General features: G+C 40.0%; 1 protein-coding gene across 8 annotated transcripts in view; it reads left to right on the top strand.

Annotated features, from left to right (window-relative positions):
* Positions 1–26,579, top strand: part of LMO7 (LIM domain 7) — a 249,815-nt gene that overhangs the window by 167,044 nt on the left and 56,192 nt on the right. For all 8 annotated transcript variants that reach the window (XM_066236557.1, XM_066236563.1, XM_066236564.1 and 5 more), the window contains 4 exons: positions 15,465–15,495; positions 16,745–16,858; positions 20,722–20,920; positions 25,350–25,602. In XM_066236557.1, the coding sequence (XP_066092654.1) occupies positions 15,465–15,495; positions 16,745–16,858; positions 20,722–20,920; positions 25,350–25,602 (597 nt within the window). The remainder of the gene's footprint in view (positions 1–15,464; positions 15,496–16,744; positions 16,859–20,721; positions 20,921–25,349; positions 25,603–26,579) is intronic.

The raw sequence follows: 26,579 nt of genomic DNA, 5'->3' as shown, positions 1-26,579 counted from the left end.
TCAAAAAACTGAAAATAGAACTACCTTATGACCCAGCAATCCCTCTACTGGGTATATACCCCAAAAACTCAGAAACATTGATACGTAAAGACACATGCAGCCCCATGTTTATTGCAGCATTGTTCACAGTGGCCAGGACATGGAAACAACCAAAAAGCCCGTCAATAGATGACTGGATAAAGAAGATGTGGCACATATACACTATGGAATACTACTCAGCCATAAGAAATGATGACATCGGAACATTTACAGCAAAATGGTGGGATCTAGATAACATGATACAAAGCGAAATAAGTAAATCAGAAAAAACCAGGAACTGCATTATTCCATACGTAGGTGGGACATAAAAGTGAAGCTAAGAGACATTGATAAGAGTGTGGTGGTTACGGGGGGGGGAGGGGGGAATGGGAGAGGGAAAGGGGGAGGGGGAGGGGCACAAAGAAAACAAGATAGAAGGTGACAGAGGACAATCTGACTTTGGGTGACGGGTATGCATCATAATTGAACGACAAGATACCCTGGTCTTGTTATCTTTGAATATATGTATCCTGATTTATTGATGTCACCCCATTAAAAAAATAAAATTATTTAAAAAAAAATAAAATAAAATAAAGTGGCAAAACTATGAAAAAAAAAAATCAAGGTGTCAGCAGGGCTCTTTGCAACTTGAGGCTCTAGAGGGAGAAACATTTCTCTGCCTTTTCCCTCCTAGAGGCAGCTGGCATTTTTGTGCATAGTAGTCAAGTCCCCCTCTTCATCTCCGTAACAAGAACACTTGTAATTACATGTAGGCCCACCTCAATAATCTAGGACAGGAGTCCCCAAACTAGGGCTCTGTGGGCTGCATGCGGCCCCCTAAGGACATTTATCCGGCCCCCGCTGCACTTCCGGAAGGGGCACCTCTTTCATTGGTGTCAGTGACAGGAGTATAGTTCCCATTGAAATACTGGTTAGTTTGTTGATTTAAATTTACTTGTTCTTTATTTTAAATATTGTATTCGTTCCCGTTTTGTTTTTTTACTTTAAAATAAGATATGTGCAGTGTGCATAGGGATTCGTTCATAGTTTTTTTTTATAGTCTGGCCCTCCAATGGTCTGAGGCATAGGGAACTGGACCCTGTGTAAAAGGTTTGGGGACCCCTGGTCTAGGACATCTCCGTATCACAAGATCCTTAACTTAATCACATCTGCAAAGGTTCTTTTGCCATATAAGGTGACATTAGAAAATTTCAGGGATTAGAGCATATGAAAATCTACGGTTTGGAGATGATTATTATTCAACCTACCACAGTGTTCAATAAGTTATCAATATTGTGAATAGGAGTAAAAAATTAGAAATAGAATTTTTTAAACTAAAACTCTACCGTAGTACAATATGAATTATCTATGTATATGCAATCTATTTTATATATGGATGTATTTTAAAGAATGTTCTTAACCATTCTGGGGTGCATGATAAATGGGACCTAAAATATATAAATTTAGATAATGGCTTAAGCAAGGTTTTAATTGGAGGAGCATCTGAGTTGGTCAGACTCTAGATGGGATATTATGCCATACAGCTGTAATGGACAAAATGAAGCTCTGACAAGCGTTTCTTTACCACTTTATGTCTGAAAGACAAGTGGACTTGCATGCATTTTTTTCCATGGTAATGAGAATGCTGAGCTCCTCGTTATTCTAAGTTGTAATTCTTTCAGCATTTAGTACATATTTTCTGAATGTTAGTTATGATTCAGGGCTAATGTCTTGCCCTTGGATCTGATAGTATGTTTTTAATTAACTTCTCAGGTGCGTAGTAATTGGTTGGCTGTTTGCTTTGCTCTCATGCATTTGATATCTTTTTCTAGATTGTAGTCATTAAACAACCTTTTCAGCTAATTTTAGGCCCATGGAAATCTTGAGTATGCTGTATTTGATTAAGGAGAGTTAGTTAAATTCTTAGATCCTCTGAAACATGGTTCTCAAATATGGACAGCCTGTGTGGCTCCCCCCTCCCGTGAGGGGGTATATTTGACAGTATCTGGATATTCTGAGTCTCCTGACACTCAGGAAGGGCAAGCGCTTCTGGTGTGCAGTGGATGAGGCCAGGAACGCCGTTTACATCCTGCAGTGCACAGGAGGCTCCCCACAACAAAAAATATAAGATCAAGAAACCCTGCTCTAAATTCATATTGGCTGTGAACCTTTGGATTAAACAAAATTGAGAAAAATTTAGTTTTTTTTCTCTTGGAATTGTTCCAGTAAACAGATAAAGAAAGGCTTATCCTGAACAGGCAAAATTTAAGACTAAAATGATCTATGATGAACTTGGGCTGGAGATTTTTTGAGGAGGGCGGGACACTTATTTTTCCTCTGCTGAAAATTAAAAATTTGGAACAAGTCTGGCTTATAGACAATGGAGAATAATTCACTTCTAAGCAAAATGGAGACTTCTGAATGTGTAGCATCAATACTTGGACAATATGGAGTTTGTACTCTATGCATACATAGCACATTTTATATAAACTACACCTAAGGAATTGGTGTAAGAATAACTGATAGGTAATAATTTATATCACCTGACGCTTTGCAGAGAACTTTCACGTGCACCAGAAGGAAATAATGTTTACATGCTAGATACTTCAGATCTGTTTTGTTTGACGGAGTTCCTATTATGCACAGCAGCGTTCTGCTCCTTAATACACTCTTAACCACTTTTCTTCCTTTCCATCTCACTTATCTTATTCCTCCCTCACTTGTGTTTCCTAAGATCACTTCCCATGTAAAGTATGTGCACATGATTCCCTGTCTCATAGTTGGCTTTAGGGATCACAAACTAAAACAGCTTGGCTACCAATGTCTACAAAGAGATACTTAAAGATTTTCCAGTACCGCCTGACCAGGCGGTGGCGCAGTGGATAGAGTGTTGGACTGAGATGCTGAGGACCCAGGTTCGAGACCCCCGAGGTCACCAGCTTGAGCGCGGGCTCATCTGGTTTGAGCAAAAGCTCACCAGCTTGGACCCAAGGTCGCTGGCTCGAGCAAGGGGTTACTTGGTCTGCTGAAGGCCCGCGGTCAGGGCACATGTGGGAAAGCAGTCAATGATCATCTAAGGTGTCACAATGTGTAATGAAAAACTAATGATTGATGCTTCTCATCTCTCCGTTCCTGTCTGTCTGTCCCTCTCCCTGACTCTCTCTCTGTCTCTGTAAAAAAAAAAAGATTTTCCAGTACCAATAAACAAAGACCCAGTAGACCTTTTGAAAAGCAAAAACTCAATAAGCAATATAGGTTGTGGCAAAAGTAAGTTTGCAGTTGCAAGTAGGTAAAACAGAGTTTATTCTTTTATCATTATTTATTAATAATTGTATTTTTCATATGGCCCCACCTTGTATATATAAGAAGAAAATATGCAGCACTTTGCAAAGATTTTTTACCTTCAGTCCTATTAAAATTTTGCCATTTTCTCATGTTTTATGGTTCACAGTTTGAGGAACACTGACTTTGAAAGTACCTTACCTGGTACAGGGGAATGTGAATCCTAAATTCTTCTGTACACTCAGTAGAATTTATTAGACAGTATAGTTGACAGGTTAATGGGATAAAGGAATGCACAACTGGAGTTGAAGGTGGAAGCTAAGGTGGTCCTGGGGCAGATACCTGGGGGCTCATTTGTTCTCTGAGCTGCTTCACTTTTCTGAAGAAGCCTTCTCACCAGTTTCAACATTCCCTCATACCACTTCAAAAATATGAATTCTGTATTCTACATTATTTTTTCTGAAACTCTTTTAAGGCATATGTTTGTCCACAATTTAAAAAAAATGCATTTGTTAAAGTGACTCATAGATTTTTTTTTTTTGCCCAAGACAAGAAATACTCCTAAACAGAAAAAAAAAAAAAAGCCAGCAAGCCTGACCTGTGGTTGCACAGTGGATTAAGTGTCAACCTGGAATGCTGAGGTCACTGGTTTGAAGCCCTGGGCTTGCGCGGTCAAAGCACATACCAGAAGCAACTATGAGTTGATAACTTCCCGTTCCTCTCCCGCCCCACCTTTCTTTCTCTCTCCTCTCTCAAATCAATAAATAAAATACAAAAAAAAAAAAAAAGAAAGAAAAGATATCTCACTTGGCATGTTGTTGTTGTTCCAAAATTATTATGTAAAGGACTAAAGATTTAGTATTTATAGTGAAATTTCATATTGACTTTGCTGAGCCTGGGCTCAAATGTTTGGAAGGACACGTAAGATGTCTAGTTCAGGGTTCTCCTAAATTCTGTCTTTAGGAACATCAGGAGTTTGAGAGGATTTTTGTTGAAGTTAATACATTATGTTTCCTCCTTTGAGGAGAAGTAATCAGTAATTGTGGTTAGAGGTAAGCTATCATAAAGAAGGGTTAGGAAAAGAGCGAGCAGTCACTCCTCAGCCCCGTCTCTCCCTCACACGTTGCTGACCCCGTCTGCCCCTCGGCCTCGCTCGCCTTCCCTCGGGCACCGCTCCCACACCCTGGATGCTTCTCTGCTTTGCTGGCTTGTTCTCTACTTTTTAACCTTTATGTGTTGGGCTCAATCCTTGACCTCTCCTCTATCTACACCTATTTGTTAGGTGATCTCATTTTAGCTTCATACCTTACCTTTCTTTTCTAGGCTGACCGCTCCCTAGATCAGCAATTTTCATCCAGTGCGCCGCCAGAATTTTTTAAAACATGCAGTACCGGACTGTATAGTCAAGGGCACTGACCTCTTTTCCCTTAGATTGTCAAATTAAAAAATGACAGCAGCCAGCAAAACAATAGACATTCGTGTGAGTGAATCAATTATATCTATTTTTATTGTCATATCAACAAAAAATAAATATTTTGGTGAGCCACAGAGTTTTAGTAATTAGTGTATGTGTGCTATGAAATGGAAAAAGTTTGAAAATTGCTGTCCTAGTTTGTATCTCCCACCTGAATCGCTCCTTGAACATCTTACTTGTATACCTAATTACCAGTTGCTTCACCTTTCTACTTTGTCTATTAAGTGTCTGTAAAGTCAGTAGCCGTGTCTACCATCACAGCAGCCTGGCCCATGCAGGTTCACATTGGATTTGGACAGTTGGTAAAGAAACAATGGAGCCAAAAACTGATGGGCCATCATCTTTAATCCTAGCTTGCACCCGGCGGGCAAATAAAACATACACTGGGCTCCAAAACCCACTCATTCAGTGCTCACAAAGCTACTGACTTACCCGAGTTTCCTAGAATCAAAGGTTTCTAGCTCACCAGACTTATTCACCTCTGTTCCCCATCTCCTTCCTTCTTCCTGCACAAACTCTGCACAAACTGGCTTCTCACTCTACACTCCGCCATCTTGGCTGCTTCTCCTGGCCTCCTCCACATGGCCTTTCTCTGCTCTCCTCTCTGCTGTCTCCTCTAATGATAATCTCAGGAACCAAGACCGCAAGCTCCTGTTCTGCCCCATTTTATAGTGTAGATGCATAACCTTTAATCCAATATACAAAATAGGGAAGTTTCTAATACAAAGTCACTTATCTGGGGCATGATGGAATTGTACCACCCCACATCAAAAAGGGTGGGAAAGGCTTAGTCTAAAACCAAGCCCCAGGCTACAAGGATCCTGCCTGCCCACAGCCGGCCCCCGACACACATTAATATCACCTGGACGATGAGCCTCCACGTGGGCAGCGCCATCTTTAACAAAGTGAGCATAATACATTTTATCCGCCCAACAGTGTCTCAAACTGAAAATGTCTGAAACCAAAACCCACTATTTTTATTGCTGCTGCTACCTAGTATTGTTGTCTACAGAAGTGAAATTACGGGTGAGCCTATAATTGGCATCCACTGTAGCCTCTCCCCAACACGTTTGATGTGAGTGTATCACTTCTACCATTTAGTATACAGAACATGCAAACACAGAACTGGATACTAAATTCTGTATTCAGGTATTGTCTGTTTCTGGGCAGCAGTCTAACAGGGGATATACGTGTGAGTCTCAATTGTGGAATCAGTTTGTGTAATAGCAAACATTCCATAAAGTAGAAAAGTAGAATTACAGAGAGTCTGTGGCCGAGAGAGAAATAAAACCCACCTTTCAGCTCCTACAGCAGCACTCTTCCAGTTCATTATTTCAGTGGAACTGGGCCAGTGTCTTCTAATGCATGCGTTTTTCCCTTTCTCTTTATGTGAAACTTAGCTATTTTTAGTAGTGTGTGGGAGGGGTGTGAAATTCAATGACAAATTATTTTTCAGATGAGGGTACTTACTCATTTATCATGTTTGGAACAAGCATTATGTTGCTAGGGCAAAAACTATTGAATTCCCAAGAGGTTTTTTTTCTCACATAGGTAAATGGAGAAATCACTAAGTTGATCGGTTTGTGGTCACTGATTATCTCCAGAGGTGGTGTTATTTTCTCAAGTGTCATTTTTACAGTTCCACAGCCTGGTAGAGCTGCATTTTGTAGCAGTGGCAGACTAAAATACGTGAGTCATATGTGTCTAACATGACTGGAAGATCATCAGTTAGAACAGAATTTCATTGTGAGGGATGGAGGTAGGAGAAAAGGAAGAATTTCTTTTCCTTTTTTAAATGCATCTTGCTTTTTGAGAGGAAGAAAGAATAAGGGCAGTTTTCCAATAATTCATCTTTAGCTTCTTTTATTTACGTATCTATTTTTTATTTGATAGTCATTAGAGAAAGGTGGTCGTATTTGCTCTATTTTAAATAATGTAATAGATGAGTTTTATTGTTAGAAAAATAGGACTTATGTTAATGGGGAAAGGAGCCATTACCTAGTAGCTTCCTAGTACCCTTTTTTGGATTCCTGCATTTGGAATAAAAGCAGGCCTTTTTCTCAAAAGTGATAAGGAGTGTTAGAAATTTTCAAATGCTGTTTCTTAACATTTCACTTAGTATCCTTAGGGTTGCTCAGAATCCCTCCTTTCCGTCCCTCGGGAAGCAGACTGTCCTGTTTCCTGTAGAAAAAGGATGCCAGTGCTGCCGTGAGGAGGACACCTGCTTTGAGTTGTCTCAATGGTCTCCTGCTGCCGTGTACACGCCTCCACCCTTCCCCATACATATCTGACAGATTGAAAGCAGATGCCATCCACACACTTTTCTACTTGTGACTGCTTATGAAATCATGATTCAGGACCTCATTTCTTGACATTTTTAAAGTTGTGAACAGGTGGCCAGACTTCATAAGCAACAACTGGATTACTTAGTGGTTTGGAGTGGGACCAAGTAACTCATGAGCCCAGCTTCTCTAACATCAACCCCTTTTCCCAAGAGGCAACATTCAGTTTATCTGGGGCCTCCCAGGGAAGGCTGGGGCAGGGCTAGAACCAACTCTAGGAGGGTTGGGTCCCTAGAAAGAATCCAGCCTTCTTCTGGGAAGTGGCCTCAGGAAGTGGATGCCTGAGGACATAATCACCTTGAGTTGCAGTTTTTCTGAGCAATAAAGGTGGAGGCTTATTCTGGGTCAAGAGCAGGGGTAGTCAACCTTTATACCTACCACCCTCTCTTGTATCTCTGTTACTAGTAAAATTTTCTAACTGCCCACTGGTTCCACAGTAATGGTGATTTATAAAGTAGGGAAGTAACTTTACTTTATAAAATTTATAAAGCAGAGTTACAGCAAGTTAAAGAATATAATAATAATTACTTAGCAAGTACTTTATGTCGGATTTTTGCTAAGTTTGGCAGAATAAATCTTTATAAAACAACTTACTATAGTTAAATCTATCTTTTTGTTTATACTTTGGTTGCTCCATTACCACCCACCATGAAAGCTGGAACGCCCACTAGTGGGCCGCAGGGACCAGGTTGACTACCACTGGTCAAGAGAAAGGGACTATTGGGACTGTAGGATTGGGGAAGGAAAGAATGACTCCTTGTAGCAGGGAGGAGACTGGGTAGGGTAGGAAGCTGTAATTGGATTCCTTATAGAATTCCAGATTCCTTGTTAGCGAGGTGGAGCCAAACTTCTCTTGGTACCTGGGGCAAAATTTCCTATCAGACATTCCAGCATGAGTTGTTTTTTTTTTTGTTTGTTTTTTGTGTGGTTTTTTTTTTTTGTATTTTTCTGAAGCTGGAAACAGGGAGACAGACAGACTCCCGCATGCGCCCGACCAGGATCCACCCAGCACGCCCACCAGGGGGCGATGCTCTGCCCATCCGGGGCGTTGCTCTGTTGCGACCAGAGCCACTCTAGCACCTGAGGCAGAGGCCATAGAGCCATCCCCAGCGCCCGGGCCATCTTTGCTCCAATGGAGCCTCGGCTGCTGGAGGGGAAGAGAGAGACAGAGAGGAAGGAGAGGGGCCGGGGTGGAGAAGCAGATGGGCGCTTCTCCTGTGTGCCCTGGCCGGGAATCGAACCCGGGACTTCTGCACGCCAGGCCGACGCTCTACCACTCAGCCAACCGGCCAGGGCCCAGCATGAGCATGAGTTTTTAATCACATTTCTTCAGATGATGTTTGATAAGATAAAGGTGTTTGATCTTTACAGAAGTGGCTTGGACAAGTTCAGAGCTGGGATTTGATAAGGGAAGATGCATTTGGAGCACAGAGATTTCCATTCTTAGGGGATTATGATTTGGGGCAGAACATGAAGAGATTGGACCTTGCAAAATTGCAAATGAGGAAATTGTTACTTTGAAGAAAAGAAAGGTGTAGTAGCAAGTATGGGAAAGTAACATAAAAAAGAGAAGTAGAATCCTGTTTTAAACTCTATGAAGCTTTATCTTATTTTTTTATTGATTTTAATTTATTGTGTTTACATATATTCTAGTGTCTCCCTGAATGCATACCCCTGTGTTCCCCTCAACATCCCCCTTGTCCCCCTCCCCCCAAAGCCTTCCTCCTTTCCCTCCAGGATTTGCTTTTCTGCTCTCTGTAACGCTGTGTTATGTGTGTATAATTTCACCAATCTCTTTCCCTTCTCTGACCCCATCCTCTCACCCCCTTGCCCTGTGTCCGGAAGCTTTATCTTAGATGAGGGAGAATGTCCTTCATTTCATCCCTCTCCATCCTTGATCTGCTCTGCGGGGCTGGCTCTGTGAGTGGCTTTAGGTGACTTATACCTGAGCATTTGAATGCTTGGCTGCTCTGAGGCAGGCTTGTGGTTGCTTTTCGGGTCACAGCCATGAATCAGGTATGGGTCCAGCTCTCTACAGTCCCCTGGAAGGGTCTCTAGGGAAGTCTGTGCTGGGTGCATGCACATTGACCTAGGGTTAACTCTTTGAGAAACAGAAGGTATTTGGAAATGTTTTTGATGAAGTCTTAGAAACACAACTGGCTGTACCAAATTATAATGAAATATATATATAATCTCATCCTTTGACACATTGTTCCCTAATTATGCTCTCAGTTATGAGGAAGATAGATTTTGGCCATGTAGGCACTTTTTTTTATCCCCCTTCAGATTTTGAGCTTTTGGGATAGTCAAGGGTGTTGGCCAAGAAGAAGTCCCTGGTAAACAAAGGATGGGTGAGGAGGGCTGGCTTGATGTTAGTATGGATGTTTGGTCAATAACAGTCATATCACACCATGCCTTGCTTTTGTTTGCCCTTATTCTAGAAATAATTTCTTATTCAAAGCCTTTCATGGCATGATGGCAAGGAAAGCGTAATATGAAAGTGTCTTGAGTTGTGCATCACAGAAATGTCTTTCCTGGGGGAATACTTTGTGCCGGGAATCCTGACTGGCCTCTGGATACTTCCCTTCCTCCAATACTGTTTGGTTGAGATGGATAACTGGAGGATAGTCTTGAAATGTCTCCTTTATTTGATCCACCTGGGTTAAGCACTTAAAAAAAATTTCTCATTTAAGCCCAATGAAACTGGTATGTAGTTTTCAGGCGAGACTATGGAGACACAGAGTTAAATAACATGATCAAGTTCTCATAGTTAATCACAGTGGATCCAAAATTCACACCCAGGGAGTCTTACCCCAGCACCTGCCCTCTTGGCCAAGCTGTCTTCTCAGGGAAGGGCCTGGCACAGATCTCCTGCAGAGAGCAGAGCACCTACACGGATTCTGTTTCCCTGGGCCTTTGGCTAGGTTAGTGGTGGTGCTTCTTCATTGATAAGTTGAACTAGTATTCTAAAATAGCTTTGAATAAAGAAAGGATCAGCCCTAGAGCTTTGTGGTTCTAAGTATATCTAACAGCTGTTAGGACAGATGGTTACAGATGAATGTGTCTACTGATGGGCTCACTTGAGAGTTGGTGGCTCTTTTTTCCTGACCTCTGACAGAAAGTTCTGGCCCTTTGTCAGGTAGTAAAGAAGTTACCAGAACTATTCCATTAGCAGAGTGGGAGATTATGTCTATGTTATACTTGCTAATTCTGACTGTCAAACCACAATATTTAAACCTTAGTGTATCTCAAATACAGCATAGGGAATATAGTCAATAATATTGTAATAACTATGGTTATTACATAGTTATGGTGCCAGGTGGGTACTTGAAATATCAGGGAAATTGCTTTGTACATTATATGGTTGTCTGACCACTGTGCTGTACACCTGAAACTAATATAAAATAATATATTGACTATCAACTGTGATTGAAAAAATAAAAAATAATAATTAATGTATGATAACAGAGAAGGCTAAGAACATATGCAACATAGTCATTTTTTTTCAAGCAGTGTTTCATTTCTACACCTTTTATGTTAAATTTGGGTTTCAAGGTGGGCTCGGATTCTTTGGCTTCTGTCTTACAGAACTCTTCTGGGAAGTATTTTTATTGTAGAGACTAGCACTTATATTATGTCTCAGTGCTTTAAAGTTGGTCTTTGTTTTTGAGTCTTTGCCTTTTTTTTGGTTACTTATCTATGATTGTAAAGAATTCCTTTTTATTGTAATTGTCAAGATAGTAGCTGAAAAAAGAAGCCCAATTATGAATATCAATATGATTTGAGTCAAAATTGGGTATGTTTAATAAGCTAGTCCAATTTAACTTTTTTTTTTTTTGACATCATGGGAATCTCCTGAGCTTTAATTATTTCAGGCTTTCTCTTGCTAAACTACATTTCTGTAAGCTAAATAAATGTTGTATTCAATTAGTATTTGAGAGCATCTATGTGCCATGCCTGTGCTTGACATTTTTAATAAAATACTTTTATATGCTTGCCAGGGATAGACATTGTCCTAAAGACCCTTGGGCAATGGCAGGGAACAAAACCACAAAAATTCTTTTGGATTCTTGTGGAGGAGAGACAGATAATAAGTGAATGCATGCAGTAGGTGGTTATAAATACAATAATAAAGCAGTGATGAGAGATGGGAGTGTCAGGCAGGCTGGCTGCAATTTTAAATATTGGGATCCAGCATGGCTTTGCTAGGGAGCCTTTGTGAATAAGATAGACCCTGTCCTCATATAGCTTAGTGATATCTGCTTGCTGATGAGCACTTGCCATCAGGGTAGGGACTCTGCTAAGTACCTGTGTGCGTTTCCTCCTAATCTACTGAACTAGGGGATCTTATTGCCAGTTTCTTCAGACGGGAACTGAAGCTTTGAGAATCAAGTAAATTGCCAAGACAAACATAGCCAATGGGACCCAGATCTGACCCAAAGCACATGCTCTTAAACGTGGTGTTTTTGCTAAGTCAACTCTTGAAATATTTGTTATGGGGGAATTAGCTAACTTTGGAGATAAGGCTGCCTTAATTTTGGTTTTTATGGGTTGGGCAGAAACTTGGCTGGCTCAAGGAGAGTCTTGTGTTACCATGAGCTTCCCCTCCACCCTGGTGCTTTTTCTATTTAAAAGGCCTTGGGGTTGTGTCCTGGCCACAGCAGGCAAAGGAGCTGCCTGGTTACTGACCTCCACGTAGTGGGATATGTTTGTTGTGTGTCAGAGTGGCCTCTAATGACTCCAGCAAATCATTGACTACTTGCATTCCTGGCACTACATTTCAGTGATAGGACACTAATTTGGCTGGCCTATGTATCATTATGCTCAAGAGCATGTTATAAATGCTCATATTTAGAAGGGAATGTAAAGTGAGTGAAAGGTTATAGTGCCAAGTTCACTGATTATTGTGCCTGTTTATAACAGGATAGGCCATACCTTTATTTATAATGATTGCTTTATTGTAATAAAAAGCAAATAGTAAATGAGTGTGTTGGATTAGAAACCTTTATAGAAGGCTGTGGGAAGTCTGAGGTTCAAGAGAGCTCTGTTGTTCCTTCTGCCCTCAGTGTGCTTATGACAACATTCAACATTTTTAATAGGGTAGTGATTTTTTTCATCCAACTATATCCTTTGCATTGGATGGTGCTTTTTCTTTTGTGCTCTGGCTAAATTAATATCTGAATTGTGTATGTTGGTTATTAATTTTAAAAAAAAGTTATGTACAGGCAGTCCTTGGGTTACGGCAGTCTTGACATATGACGTTTTGAGTTTATGATGCTCACTCCCATAAAAACTTAACAAAATGATATGTGTTTTGCTTATGCCATTAGCGTTGTACTTATGGACTAAGTGGGCAAACTATCATAGTTTGGTTGTGCATGGCAGAAGAATACACAGTGTTCTTTTTCTGTGGCTTAGTTGTATTTTTGTGTTCTAATTAAGATTTTACAACTGTATTAGGACAGGTAAGTGACTTTGGCTAGGGTGTGTTTTGATTTACACCAAAATTTGGGTTATATCGCTGTTGTAGGAACGAAACTGAGGGCCTGAGGACCCCTGTATTTCAAAACTCTGTGCTACTTCTCATTGTTTTTGCTCCATCTGCTACTTCCAAAATTAAATGTTGTTGAGTTTACAAGATGATTCTTTCTTTCTTTCTTTCTTTCTTTCTTTCTTTCTTTCTTTCTTTCTTTCTTTCTTTCTTTCTTTCTTTCTTTCTTTCTTTCCCCTCCCTCCCTCCCTCCCTCCCAACCTCCCTCCCTCCCTTCCTTCCTTCCTTCCTTTCTTCCTATTCAGGAGTGAAGCTATGATTTGAGCACTTGGGCTATGAAATTCCATTTATTGACTTTTTAAAATTATAATATGCATAAAAAAAGAATTTTTATTAAAAGTGTACAATTCAAAGACTTTAGAAATGGAACACTCTTAGGTGGTCAGCTTCAAGATCAAAATGCAAGAAATTATCAGTGCCTTAGAAACCCCTCACCTTTTTTCTTTTTTCTTTATCTTTTTCTTTTTTGCTTTTTTCCAAAGCTGGAAACGGGGAGGCAGTCAGACAGACTCCCGCATGCGCCCAACCGGGATCCACCCGGCATGCCCACCAGGGGGCGATGCTCTGCCCCTCTGGGGCATCACTCTGTTGCATCCAGAGCCATTCTAGTGCCTGAGGCAGAGACCACAGAGCCATCCTCAGCGCCCGGGCCATCTTTGCTCCAATGGAGCCTCGGCTGCGGGAGGGGAAGAGAGAGACAGAGAGGAAGGAGAGGGGGATGGGTGGAGAAGCAGATGGGTGCTTCTCCTGTGTGCCCTGGCCGGGAATCGAACCTGGGACTCCTGCACGCCAGGCTGACGCTCTACCTCTGAGCCAACCGGCCAGGGCCCCCTCACCTTTTTTCAATCACTTCCACCATCTTCCCCCACAAGGGTAACAACTATCCTGACTTCTAACATCATGTCTTTGTTTTGCCTGTTTTTGTACTTGGTATGAATGAATAATAACAATCCGTATGCTTTTTGTGTCTAGATTCTTTTTCTTTCTCGTTGTGTGGTTGAAACATATGGTTGCATGCAGTTGTAGGTGATTGTTCTAATTGCTATATAATATTTCATTGTACAGATATTCCATAATTTATTCATTCTACTATTAAAGAAATATGTATAGCTTTTATTTTATTTTATTAAGGGTGGTGCTTCTACAAATGTTGTCATATATGATGTAAGTGAACGTATATAAGCATTTTTTGTTGGGTGTGGGCTAGGAATGGAATTACTGGGTCATAGATTAGGCATATATTCAGCTTGAATAACTACTAATGAGTGGGATAAAAATAAAATTAGCTGTACCAATTTTAATTTTCATTGCGGTGAGAACTTGTGAATTTTATTTTTGATATGCTGTTTTGGGGGTAATGGGAGGTGCAATGTTCTTTGGTTCATTTTAATTCAAGTTTGTTTTATGGAAAGAAATGGTCATAGCTGTTGTCTCATTGAGTCTTTGAAAGCTAAATTAAATATGTGTACTCACTTCCCTCCCCCTTTTTTTCTATCTTTCCATGTCTTATATGTGTTTTGTACATGTCTTATGCATAACACGTGTGCGACTATTTCCTCTTACATGGATACTGCTCGTAGACTCTCAGACTGAAAAGCCGCCTGAGACGTCACCCAGCTCAGGCTTCTGCAGTCTCTCTGAGTCCTGACAGTCCTGCTAGTGTCTCTAGTGACCGAAAGCACATTATTTTAGGGCAACTTAAATCCCTTCTTATTTATTAACTCATGTTGCTTCTTCAACATTGTGGTGCCATCAGTCTCAGCCTACTTTTGATTCCCCCCATAAATATCATGTCATTTTATGGGTAAGGGGAAAAAAAACTCCCATGGTTTTTGTAATAGAGCAAAATCTCTTCATAGATAGAGTCACGACTATTTTTTAAACTTTATTTCTCAACATGTACAGGGTCTTGATCTCTGAGCAATTTGCTCTGAGGAACTTGGGTGAAGAAACACCCACGTGGAAAGAAATGAATTTGAGAACTCAGTGCGAAACTGCTTTTTCTCTCTCCTGTTTCTGTATTCTTTCCTGCCGCAAGCAGTTTTTCCCTTTTGATAAGGGTTAAACATTATTTAAAATAAATACAAAAATGCAGATAATGCATTTTAAAAACCAGACTGTAATGAATAAAATGAGAAAAATGCAACCATATATATATATCATATATATATGATATATAATATATATGATATATATACCATATATGTATATATAAACTGACCATTAGATTTCATGAAGTCAATGCTTATAGAAAAATTTTCTGGCTCTGGCTAGATGGCTCAATGGATAGAGCCTTGGCCCGGCATCTGGATGTCTCTGGTTCGATCCCTGGTCAGGGCACACATGAGAAGCAAACATCTGCTTCTCTTCCTCCTCATCTCCCACCCTGTCCCCCTTATGTCTCTCCCTCTTCTGTTTCTCCCCCTTTTCTTCCCCTTTTCTCTTTCTCTTGCTCCCTTCTCTCTCTCCCTTCTCCTCTCACAGTGGCTCAGTTGGTTTGAGCGTCAGCCCCAGGCACTAAAGATTGCTCAGTTGATTCCAGCATCAGCACCAGACGGGGTTGCTGGGTGGGTCCCGGGCGGGGTGCATGAGGGGGTCTGCCCCTCTATCTTCCCTCTTCTCACTTAAAAAAAAAAGGAGAGAAAAATTTTCTGATATACTCTGTGTAGTCTAAAGTTTCTGAAATTCCAGGTGGTGTTAATAGTCATAGAACTTTAGAATAGAAATGAGCTTCTGGTTAATAATTAATAATTTAAAGTTCATAGATATTAATAGATATTTCCTTTTTTTTATATAGGCAAGAAGAGACTGATCGAAGAGTAAAAAATGTAAGATATGTTTAATGGAATCTTATAAATGATTTTTTACTTGTTCTATAATAAGGCATTGGGATCTTATAATATCTGATATACTCTGTATCCTTTTTCTAATAAAATGTTTTCTGAAAGGCCTGACCTGTGGTGGCACAGTGGGATAAAGCGTCAACCTGAAACACTGAGATTGCCAGTTCGAAACCCTGGGCTTGCCTGATCAAGGCACATATGGGAGTTGATACTTCCTGCTCCGCCCCCTTCTCTCTCTATCTCTCTCTCTAAAAATCAATAAAAATGTTTTCTGAGAAACTAACCAAACTCTAAATATGTGCAAATATGGTTAAAACATGTCTTCATGGTAATAAGAGAACAGTTTAAACTTAGAAAGTGGTTCCTTACATGTTAGTAATGTGGTAAAGGCAAATGAACACACGTTAGGATATTTAGGGGAGTGAATCAGAAACCTCTGAAGCAGACCTGAAGAAAAAACCTGGAGGTTTAAGAACTCTGGGTAATTATTCAATGTGAACTTACGTTCTATCTATAATACTCTGTGTGTGTTAGAATAATTTCTAATGTGACAGCTTATTAAAAACATTAGCGCTCAATATCCTTAAGAAAGCTGAGAATTATTGATTTTTTTCCCCCCCGAGACAGAGAGAGAGAGAGAGAGAGAGAGAGAGAGAGAGAGAGAGAGAGAGAAGGATAGATAGGGACAGATAGACTGGAACGGAGAGAGATGAGAAGCATCAATCATCAGTTTTTCGTTGTGGCACCGTAGTTGTTCATTGATTGCTTTCTCATATGTGCCTTGACCGTGGGGGCTACAGCAGACAGAGTAACCCCTTGCTCGAGCCAGTGATCTTGGGTCCAGGCTGGTGAGCTTTGCTCAAACCAAATGAGCCCGCACTCAAGCTGGCAACGTCGGGGTCTCAAACCTGGGTCCTCCGCATTTCAGTCCGACGCTCTATCCACTGCGCCACTGCCTGGTCAGGCTGAGAATTATTGATTTTAAGCATCCATTTTTAAAGTTTATTTGTTGGAAAAATATTCAGTGCTTTAAAGTTTTTTTCTTATAAACTTTTTTCCTCTTAGAAAGAGTAAATAATATTTTTAATGACTCTTTTCCTTCACATAATTTAAAGGAAAATCTACTTTCAGCCATAGATATATATGCTTTTTATCTAGAGTGCTCATCTGCATTTGAGCTTGCAGTCAATTACTATACATAGACTGATCTTGTTTTACGGATTTTTTTTTAAAGGTTTTGATAACATTGTACTGGCTGGGAAGAAAAGCACAAAGTAACCCCTACTATAATGGCCCATATCTTAATTTGAAAGCATTTGAGACTCTTTTGGGACAAGCTCTGACTAAGGTAAGGGAATTACATCTCTATGAGATGGCGGCTATAACTAATACTATTTTCTAGTTTTCCCTTCCACTCCCTTTTCTGTTTTTCTTCCACTTTTCTCTATCCTTCTCTTGCTCTATAGCAAATACAGCATCTCTGACCGTTGTTGCTCTGGTCTAGATTGGGCTGGGTAGAGGGGATTGTTACCTTAATTTGCTGGCTTTGTATGCCCCCACCAGGGAGGGAATGAGTCTATTTCTGGGCAGTATAGGGTATAGGGGTAGGAATTTATCTCTTAAGTCTAGCTAACTCAGTGATACAGGCATTCGTTTCCTTTCTTAGACACTTAGTATACCATAACTCTGTATTCTTTATGGATTTCAATCTGTAGTTGAAAGGTTTATCAAGGCTATTAAAATATGTGGAAGCTACCCAATTTTTTATTTTAATGTCTTTTTGTCATGGATAATTACCTCTAATGCTTATACTTCAGTATCTCCACAGTTCTACATACTTGCTTCTGTTTCCTAAAGAGTAATGAATGCTGTTAAACATGAAACATGATCAGGCTTTTTAAAATTAGGATGCTTTGTTTTCAACACATTTCTAGTCCTTTGTATCCTGGAATTGATGTTGCAGCTTTTGATAGTTTGAGGACAGTTTGAGGAGAATCAGGTGCCAAATCTGACTTACTTCTGCCAAATTGTCATTTATGAAATCCAAATGGGAAAATAAACTACTCTCAGGGGATAGTTTTCTAGGGGAGTTTGCAATGCTCAGAAGAAGATATGTAGTCAAAATAATATATCACCACCTAATTAACTGTAGTTGCTTCATGGGTTTTTATGATGATTAAATGATCCTGTACCAAGAAGGCATTTACCATTGGTCCCTGGCACACTGTAAGGATGTAATGAATGTTAGTTGTCATGAGTGGAAGATAGAAGTTTTAGACCAGATGAAAATGATCGCCTGGCTTTACATCTACCCTGCTCTTTAGTTTTGCCTGAGGTCAGCCACATACATTATAGAAAGATGGGATTATGTAGCCTAGGAGGTTCAGGTCTTCCTTTCTGATTTTTATTATTTTTGAATTGTAAAGAGTTTACAGCACTTTATTCAAATTCCTGGAAACAGTTAATTTGGGTAATAGTTGAAACATTGTCGGCCTGGATAGTTGGCTCAGTGGTAGAGCGTCGGCCCGGCCTATGGATGTTCTTGGTTTGATTCCCAGTCAGGGCACACAGGAGAAGCGCCCATCTGCTTCTTCACCCCTCCCCCTCTTGCTTCTCTCCCTTTCTTTCTCTCTTCCTCTCCTGTAGCCATGGCTCGATTGGAATGAGTTGCCCTGGGTGCTGAAGATGGCCCCATGGCCTCGGGTGCCTCAGGCACTAAGAAAAGCTCAGTTGCTGAGCAACAGAGCAATGCTCCAGATGCGCAGAGCACTGCCCCCTAGTGGGCTTGGCGGGTGAATCCTGGTTGGGGCACATGCTGGAGTCTCTCTCTGCCTCCCCTCCTCTCACTGAATAAAAAGAGAAAGAAATATTGTCATGCACAAACAGTTTACCAGGTGTTGGGAAAGCACTCATACAAGGCAAGTGACCCATCCCCACAGAGCACACTGGTCTGTTGGAGACAGATGAGCAGAGCAGTCCCTCCAGTGCAGGAGGGTGAGACTGATGGAGGAATGTGCAGGAGACTTTGGGCGTGATTGGAGCTTTGCCTCAGTTATTTCAGCTAAGAAAACACCCAGTTAAAACAATATGGGGCTTTGGCTTCTGGGTTAGTGTTCTCTTCATGGCCCTTGGTCCTTTTTATGGCAGTCTGACTCAGGTGGGTAGTCCTGGTCCAGTGTTTGTGCTGGGACTGCACTATTAAAGGCCGTTTCCTGTCACTGCTGTAAAATCCAAATAGGTACAAATTTTTTGATAGTCAAAACTGTAGTTGTGGTTTTATTTCATTATTATTGAGTGGGGATAGCCATAAAAGTTGTGTGAATATATGATCTGTTTTGCATCTGTTCTGTTAAAATCAAAATTATTGTGTTCATCTAACTTTCCACCTTAAGCAGATAATGCTTAATGGCCAACTTAAGATATCAATGAAAAAAATACTTGGGGTAAGCTGTTGCACCTGAGTCACCCTATAAGTTGGAGATGACTCAGGTGACTTGTGTCAGAGTGAAGTCTTACATAACAAGGCACCAGGCCCAGGCTCAGTTATCAAAGAACTGTGGTGGCCATTTATAAATAACTTCAACATTTATGAGGTCAAAAATCATCTCGCCGCGTGGTGAGGGCCCTAAGGCTGCAACAAGTATTCTAAGAAACCTAATGGATCAAAATATCTACTTAAAATGTTTAATCTTTTTATATTTTGAGACATACCTAAATGGTACCAGTGTTAGACCCAGCTGGTCCATCTGCGTGGAAATAGGGCACAAGGCAGGAGCTTGCATTTCATGACAGGATGTCAACTCCAACCCCACTTTCTCTGCCATCCGAAGCATATAGACACCTCCCATGAATATCCTGCTCCTTATTGGTTCTTGTCAAACATCCCGGCTATGAACTGACAAATCCAGCCCTAGCCAAAAGTTTGCCTTAGACAGCTGCTGATTGTTCATTGTAAACACTCTTTTGTCAATCTTTACATATGTTGGGAATGTTCATAATTAAAAGTTGAAGAAGACAACACAAATATGTACCATCTGATTCAATTATTAAAAATTTTCCATATTGACATTATTTATATATCCATCCATGTTTTATTAACTTAATTATTTCAAAGTAAATTGTAGAGATATCACTCCTAAATATTTAGTATGCATGTCTTAAGAGTAAGATTTTGGTGGGGTTTTTTTCTTTTTCTGTGTGTGTGTGTGTATAGAGATTCTTTCATATAGTCACGATGTTTATTAAGAAAATTTATAAATGTTCCCATCATCTGATATCCAATTCATATTCAAAACTTTCTAAGTATCTCCCAACTGTTTCGTAGCTTTTTAACATGAATCATGATTTAATCAAAGTTAACAATACATTTGGTTGTTGGGAATTCTAGGTTCTTTAAACTGTTTTAGTAAAGTCCTCTGAAGGTAAGGTTTTAACTGATTTTTACTATAATAGACATTTATATTCACCATATTAAAGAAATTAGAGTTATAGCTATTCATTGATTATTACTCTGGATCATGACTATGCTAAGGGCTTTATAAATTTTACCTAAATCCTAAATTTAAAAAGTCCAGTTGTATTTTTCTATTTTCAGAGAAGAATGTTAGTTAAACACACTTATTTTGAGTAAGTGCTTTATGATTTATAAACCTGTAGCTTATGATGTTTGCCATATTTCTATCTCTTATATGAGCCAAATGAATATTTTATTTAGATCCAGGCAAAATATTTTGAATGTCAGTAACAAGTCTGCTTTTCTTGGTTCAGATATGAGTGTCATGATCAGTGGAAAAAAAATAAATTTATTAGTTTACCTTCTTTTGGATATCAAAGTAAAGGTTGATTTTTCTCTTTGACTACATTTATATTTATTGCCAAATAACTGTAAATAATCATTGATTTTAGTATATTAATTTTAATTAGTAGCTTTTCTTATTAAGATATTTCCCCATCCTTATTTTTAAATACACTATACGACTTTATTAAATAATATCTCCTTATTGTTGCACAAGAACAATTATTAGTTGTGGGAAAACATTTATTTTCTGCCTTTTTAAGATCTGACATATATATTTTTATTAATAGGGAAATTTCATTGCCTCCCCTATCCAATAAGCACAACTTGAGCTATGCCAACCAACAAGTAGTGACTGATTACAGTTTGGGAATTTTATGCTAACTAATTATTCTTTAAACATTTTTTTCTCTTAGGCACTTGAAGACTCCAGCTGCCCGAAAAGAAGTGGCAGGGACAGTGGTTACGGAGACCTCTGGGGTGCTGAGCGGGGAGAGCTCCCCGTTCCTCCAGGCCACCATAAGAGGGAAGACTCATTTGAAAGCTTGGACTCCTTGGGGTCTAGGTCATTCACAAGCTGCTCCTCTGATATCACGCTGAGGGGCGGACGTGAAGGTGAGTTACACTTTTCACTCTTCAGTTTATTTTTATTTCCATGTAAGGGAAACTTGGGAATGGGAAAGAGTAGAAAAATGGGGTGAAAACTATTGAGGCAAAATTTTCATCAAGAAGTAGATTTCATACAGACTTAAGTATAATTAAAAGTATTTTTTTCGCCCGACCAGGTGGTGGTGCAGTGGATAGAGCATTGGACTGAGGTGTGGAGGACCCAAGTTCGAGATCCCGAGGTTGCTAGCTTGAGCACGGGCTCATCTGGTTTGAGCAAGGCTCACCAGCTTGAGCCCAAGGTCGCTGGCTCGAGTAAGGGGTTACTCGGTCTGCTGTAGCCTCCCCCTCCCCTGGTCAAGGCACATATGAGAAAGCAATCAATGAACAACTAAGGTGTCGCAACAAAGAATTGATATTCTCATCTCTCTCCCTTCCTGTCTGTCTGTCCCTCTCTCTGACTTTCTTTGTCTCTGCCACAAAAAAAAAAAAAAAAAAAAAAAAAAAAAAAAAATTTCTTGAAACCAGGTCAATATAATAAATTAAAAATAAAATAATTAAACAAAAAGATAAAAAAGATTTGCCTCTCCCTCGCTGTATCACCACTAGGGGGGTAATGGTTTCACTTGTTCTTCCTATTTTTAGAGAAGATGAGAGGAGGCAGTTAACTGTGACTCTTTTATCTCCATATTCAGGTTTGATAACGTCCTGTGCCTATGAGGCCTGTAGCTGGTATTCTAAACCTAAAAAATATTCTAAATGTTGGTTCTGGTTTATCAGTTAATTTATATTACTTTTCCCACTAAGATAAAATAATTTCTCAAGGAAAAAAAAAAAAGGACAAACCTCTGTTATTTTCTCTAAGGGAAGAAATGATTGATATCTCTCATGATAGTATATTATACTAAACTTTTGTTAAGTAGCAATACTAAGCATGGTGTTAGGGTCAGAGCCAATCCAGGACAGAGTAAGTATGAAAGGAATATGTTAATGAAAGTCATTCAGTTCTGGGAGGAACTCTCTTTCAAAAAGGCCAATATTGTGGTCAAATGAGTTATTTAAATGCAAATCTTATGCCTATGGCTGCTGTGTGGTATGAGAAATTTCTGACTAGATACCTCTAGCAACTCAAATTTGACAATTCAAATTCAAAACAAGTAAAGTTGCTTCAAATATTTCTGTGCTTTTACCATTAACGTGAAAATATTGAGATTTCTGGATGTGAGTTTATGCTAGATTGCTAGAAATTTTTCTTGCTTATTTTGATTATTTTTATGTTAAGCGATTTTTCTAACATTATTGTAAGTTTCAAACATCATCAAAGTTTGGAAGAATTTTACAGTGAACACCCATGCATCCACCACTTAAATCTACTAGTCTTACTAACATTGCTTCATTGCATACGTACCCCTCCCTCTTTTCGCATTAATTTATCCATCTGATTTTTTGAGGCACTTCAGAGTACATTACACTTGCCCTAAATACTTGAGCATGCACACATTAACTAGAAGTCAGTCTTTATTTGCTGTTGTTATGTAAATTTACATGCATCCAGTGTAAAATGAATTTGTCTTTTAAAAATAAAAATCAACAAATGGTTAGAGCATGGTCACAAAAAACAAATTCTTCAGCTCTTAAAGTAATGGCCTTTAAAAATTAACAATAAAAGAATGTGACTGGCTATTGAAGAGCTAGTTTACCTTTATCATTACTGTTGTATTTATTGGCTGTTTACTATGTGGGTATGATACTTTTATAGCCTTGGATGACTGTGATAATAGTTTGAAGGAAATCAGTCTGATTTATAATTGATCTAAGCGATTAAAACTGTAAGAAACAGAGGCTGAAATTTTTAGGTAGGGAGAGAGAGAGAGACAGGAACATCGAGCTACTTCTGTACGTGCCCTGACCAGGGATCAAACTGGCAACCTCCATGCTCTGGGTCAATGCTCCAACCATCTGAGCTATCTGAACAGGGCTTAATTTTTTATTGATTTTTAGCGATACAAGGAGAAGGAGAGAGAAGGGAGGGGGAAGGGAATTGTTTTGTTTTACTCAGCTGTGCATTTCTTGGTTGCTTCCTGTGTGTGCCCTGACGGGATCAAACCCACAACCTGGTTGTTTTGGATGACACTCTTACACTGACTGAGCAAACTGGCCAGGTCCACAGAGGCTGAAATTCTTAACTCATTATATATGTATCCTGACTAAAGAAGCTAAAACATTTAAAGTTTAAATTTCTATCTGACCCACAAACAATAAAAGGGAGGAAGACTGAGGCACTGTGGGACAGACTTCAGGTGTTCGGAGGCAGTGGTCCTGTGCTGTGGAATCTCAGTCTGCTCAGATTCTCTTTGCTGGGTGCTCGGGACACACGATGAAAAGCAGAGGGCTGCTGTCACACTGCTTCCTGAGTGGAAGGAGCCACAGACCTTGTTTTAAGAGTGGTGGAAGTGAGGACTTAGTAATTATAGCTCAGGGGTAATAAAAATGAATGGGGAGCACCAGGATGGAAAACCTTTTCTTGTGATCAGGTATGCCTGATCACCACCCACCTAGTTACAGTACAAAAGTGATGGTCCACAGCGTAGGATAATATTTTTAGGTTAATAGAATTGCAAAGTCACATTCCTTAGGTTTATATGAAACCTCTTAAATATAAAAAACTCTATAGGACACTGAAAATTCACATAATGTACAACATGATGACTATAGGTAACACTGTTATATGTGCATATGAAAGTTGTTAAGAAAGTAGATCCTAAGTGTTCTCATCACAAGAAAAAAAAATTCTTTTCTATCTGTATGAAGACGATGCATGTTAAGGGAATGTATTGTGGTAGTCATTTCACAATATATATAAGTGGAATTATACTGTACACTTTCAACATATACACTATTGTATGTTAATTATATCTCAATAAAAATGGGAGAAAATTCTAGAGTAGAACAAAAGATTTTACATGTACAAATTTTGGCAAGAATTAAGAAATTTTTCTCATTTCCAAAAATTTTACTGTTTATTTAAGAATTGGTAGAACCAAACGAAGCACCAGATTATTACCTGTAAATCGTCCTGGTCAGAACTGCTGAAATTTCTTCGGTTTTGCCATGCCTCTGCTGTACCCTGCTCAGGCCTCACAGAGCTGTAGGTAGAGCCACTGCCTGCAGGCCATTGTAGGTGTTATTTATTGTAGGTTCCTGCCAGGCTGGCGGGAGGAGACCAGGCGCCTCCAGCTCAGCTTAACCCTGCGGGCGCCTCGTGCTGATAGCTTGCAGTTCTCAGGCACTCAGGGACTGTGTGGTCAGCCTCAGAGAGCCCTGGTGGGAAGCAACCGTAACAGCAAACTGTCTTGACAGACACACAGAGGCAGGAAGGAAAAAGGGCAGGAAAGGGACACAACTTAGCTTGGATCTTAGTGTTCCTCTTTCCTTCCCACCTTTAGAAGAGCACATTTATTTATTTTTAAGAGAATGGATGGTACTTGTTTGTATCAGTCTGACCTTGAGATGTATCAAGGTGTAGTCTTTTGAATTTGTGTTTAAGTGACTTTGCATCAAAAATATAATTTCCATGGTCACCTTTAGAAAAAGGCTTGACGTTTGTATTTCCATTTAGGTACGAGACCTTGACATTCCTTTGGGAGTTTAGATGTCATTTGGTCCAGACTCGTATCTAATCTGTGATTCTTGCTTACAGGATCTCAGGAGGATCTACCAACCCCCAGGATATCTCTGGTGCTTTCTGTTTCTTTTTATATATCCTCCCTTATCTCTTGCCTTGTAGAAATTTTAGATGGCTGCAAGATTTATTTTAAATTATTGTCTCTCTAGAACAGCGGTTCTCAACCTGTGGATCACGACCGGGGGTGGGGTGGGGGTGGGGGGTCGAACGACCAAAACACAGGAGTTACCTAAAGCCATCGGAAATACAATATGTATTATTATTATTACATGGCTTATTTCCGATGGCTTTAGGTGACCCCTGTGTTTTGGTCGTTTGACCCCCGCCGGGATCACGACCCACAGGTTGAGAACCGCTGCTCTAGAATCACTTTTTAAAAAAATCTCATTCTAAGTGTCTTTTATTGACATGTATTATTAGGTTTTATCAACCTGTATTCTATTAACACATTTTATGAAAAATCATATGGGCAGGGGAAGCTGAGAAGAAAGGGGCTCAGCTGTACGTTGGGATATTTTCTGCTGAGAAAGTGCAACAGTGAAAGAATGTGCTGCCCGCGCCCCAGTATGCAAAGCAAGTTCCTCCTAATGGATCTTATCACAACTTCATGACAAATTTCTAAAAATATTCCCCGCCGTTAGCAGTAGAGCCCTGGGTTTCCAAGGGAAAGACAAAGCAGGCATGCTGTGTGGGTTTCAGTGACACGGAGAACCTGGAGAGTGAAGCCAATTCTTGTGTCTTTTTTTGTCATAGGTTGCGAAAGCGACACAGATTCTGAATTTACATTCAAAATGCAGGATTATAATAAAGATGATATGTCCTATCGGAGGATTTCAGCTGTTGAACCAAAGTCTGCTTTACCGTACAACCGTTTCTTACCCAACAAGAGTAGACAGCCGTCGTACGTGCCGGCGCCCCTGCGGAAGAAGAAGCCGGACAGGAATGAGGACAACAGAAGAAGCTGGGCGAGCCCCATCTATACAGAAGCAGATGGGACATTTTCAAGGTACTGGGATGTGAGTGATGATTGAGGTTTAAATTTTCCTATGCTTGTGACTTTGCTGGGGTATTTAAATGTGGTAAAAGGAATGGTTTATAAACTATATTTCATAGATAATATTTTCAGCTTTATTAATGAAACTGTTTTCCCCCTATATTTTTATATATATCTTGAAGATACTGCTTCTATTTAAAAATGTCAGCATATGATTTGCTAGTTCTTTTTTTAGATGCCTAGTTTAGCCTCATTGGTACCTTTCAGTTTACTGGATGGATGGCTTACACCACTCCCTGCGAGCTCTGCTGAGTCGTTGTTTTCCCATCACCCCCCCCACTCCCTCACCCCCGTCACTCCACTGTGTTGACCGATCTCAATGGACACAAAATAATCCTCTAATATCTCATCAAATTTGTAGAGCAGAGTGTGACTTTCTTTTTCTTCTTTTTTAAGCAAGAGAGAGAGACAGACACAGACAGGAAGGGAGAGAGATGAGAAACATAAACTTGTAGTTGTGTCACTTTTAGTTGTTCATCGATTGCTTGTCATACATGCCTTGCCCAAAGGGTCTCCAGCTGAGCCAGTGACCCCTTGCTCAAGCCAGTGACCCTGGGCTTCAAGCCAGTGACCTTTAGGCTCAAGCCAGCAACCATGGAATCATGTCTATGATCCCACACTCAAGCTGGTGACCTGGGGTTTCAAACCTGGGTCCTCAGGGTTTCAAACCTGGGTCCTCAGTATCCAAGGTCAATGCTCTATCCACTGCTCCACCATCTGGTCAGGCCAGAGTGTGACTTTTCGAATTCAGCTTCTTATCAGAAGGGGGCACATGATTTTGAAAGTGGGTCAGACTCTGGGGATGAGCAAAAGTTGCTGGATATAGTTTTGGAGAACTTAGCCAACTTTAGATTCCAAGTGAAAAAGAGGCTGTAGAGTTTCATCTTGAAAACTCTCTCTTCTAAATCTTATTCACAAATATTTTCTCC

The sequence above is a fragment of the Saccopteryx bilineata genome, chromosome 6, assembly GCF_036850765.1.
Source record: "Saccopteryx bilineata isolate mSacBil1 chromosome 6, mSacBil1_pri_phased_curated, whole genome shotgun sequence".
Classification (NCBI taxonomy): domain Eukaryota; kingdom Metazoa; phylum Chordata; class Mammalia; order Chiroptera; family Emballonuridae; genus Saccopteryx; species Saccopteryx bilineata.
Note: the sequence above shows the minus strand (reverse complement) of the source record. Positions and strands in the feature narration are given on the sequence as shown.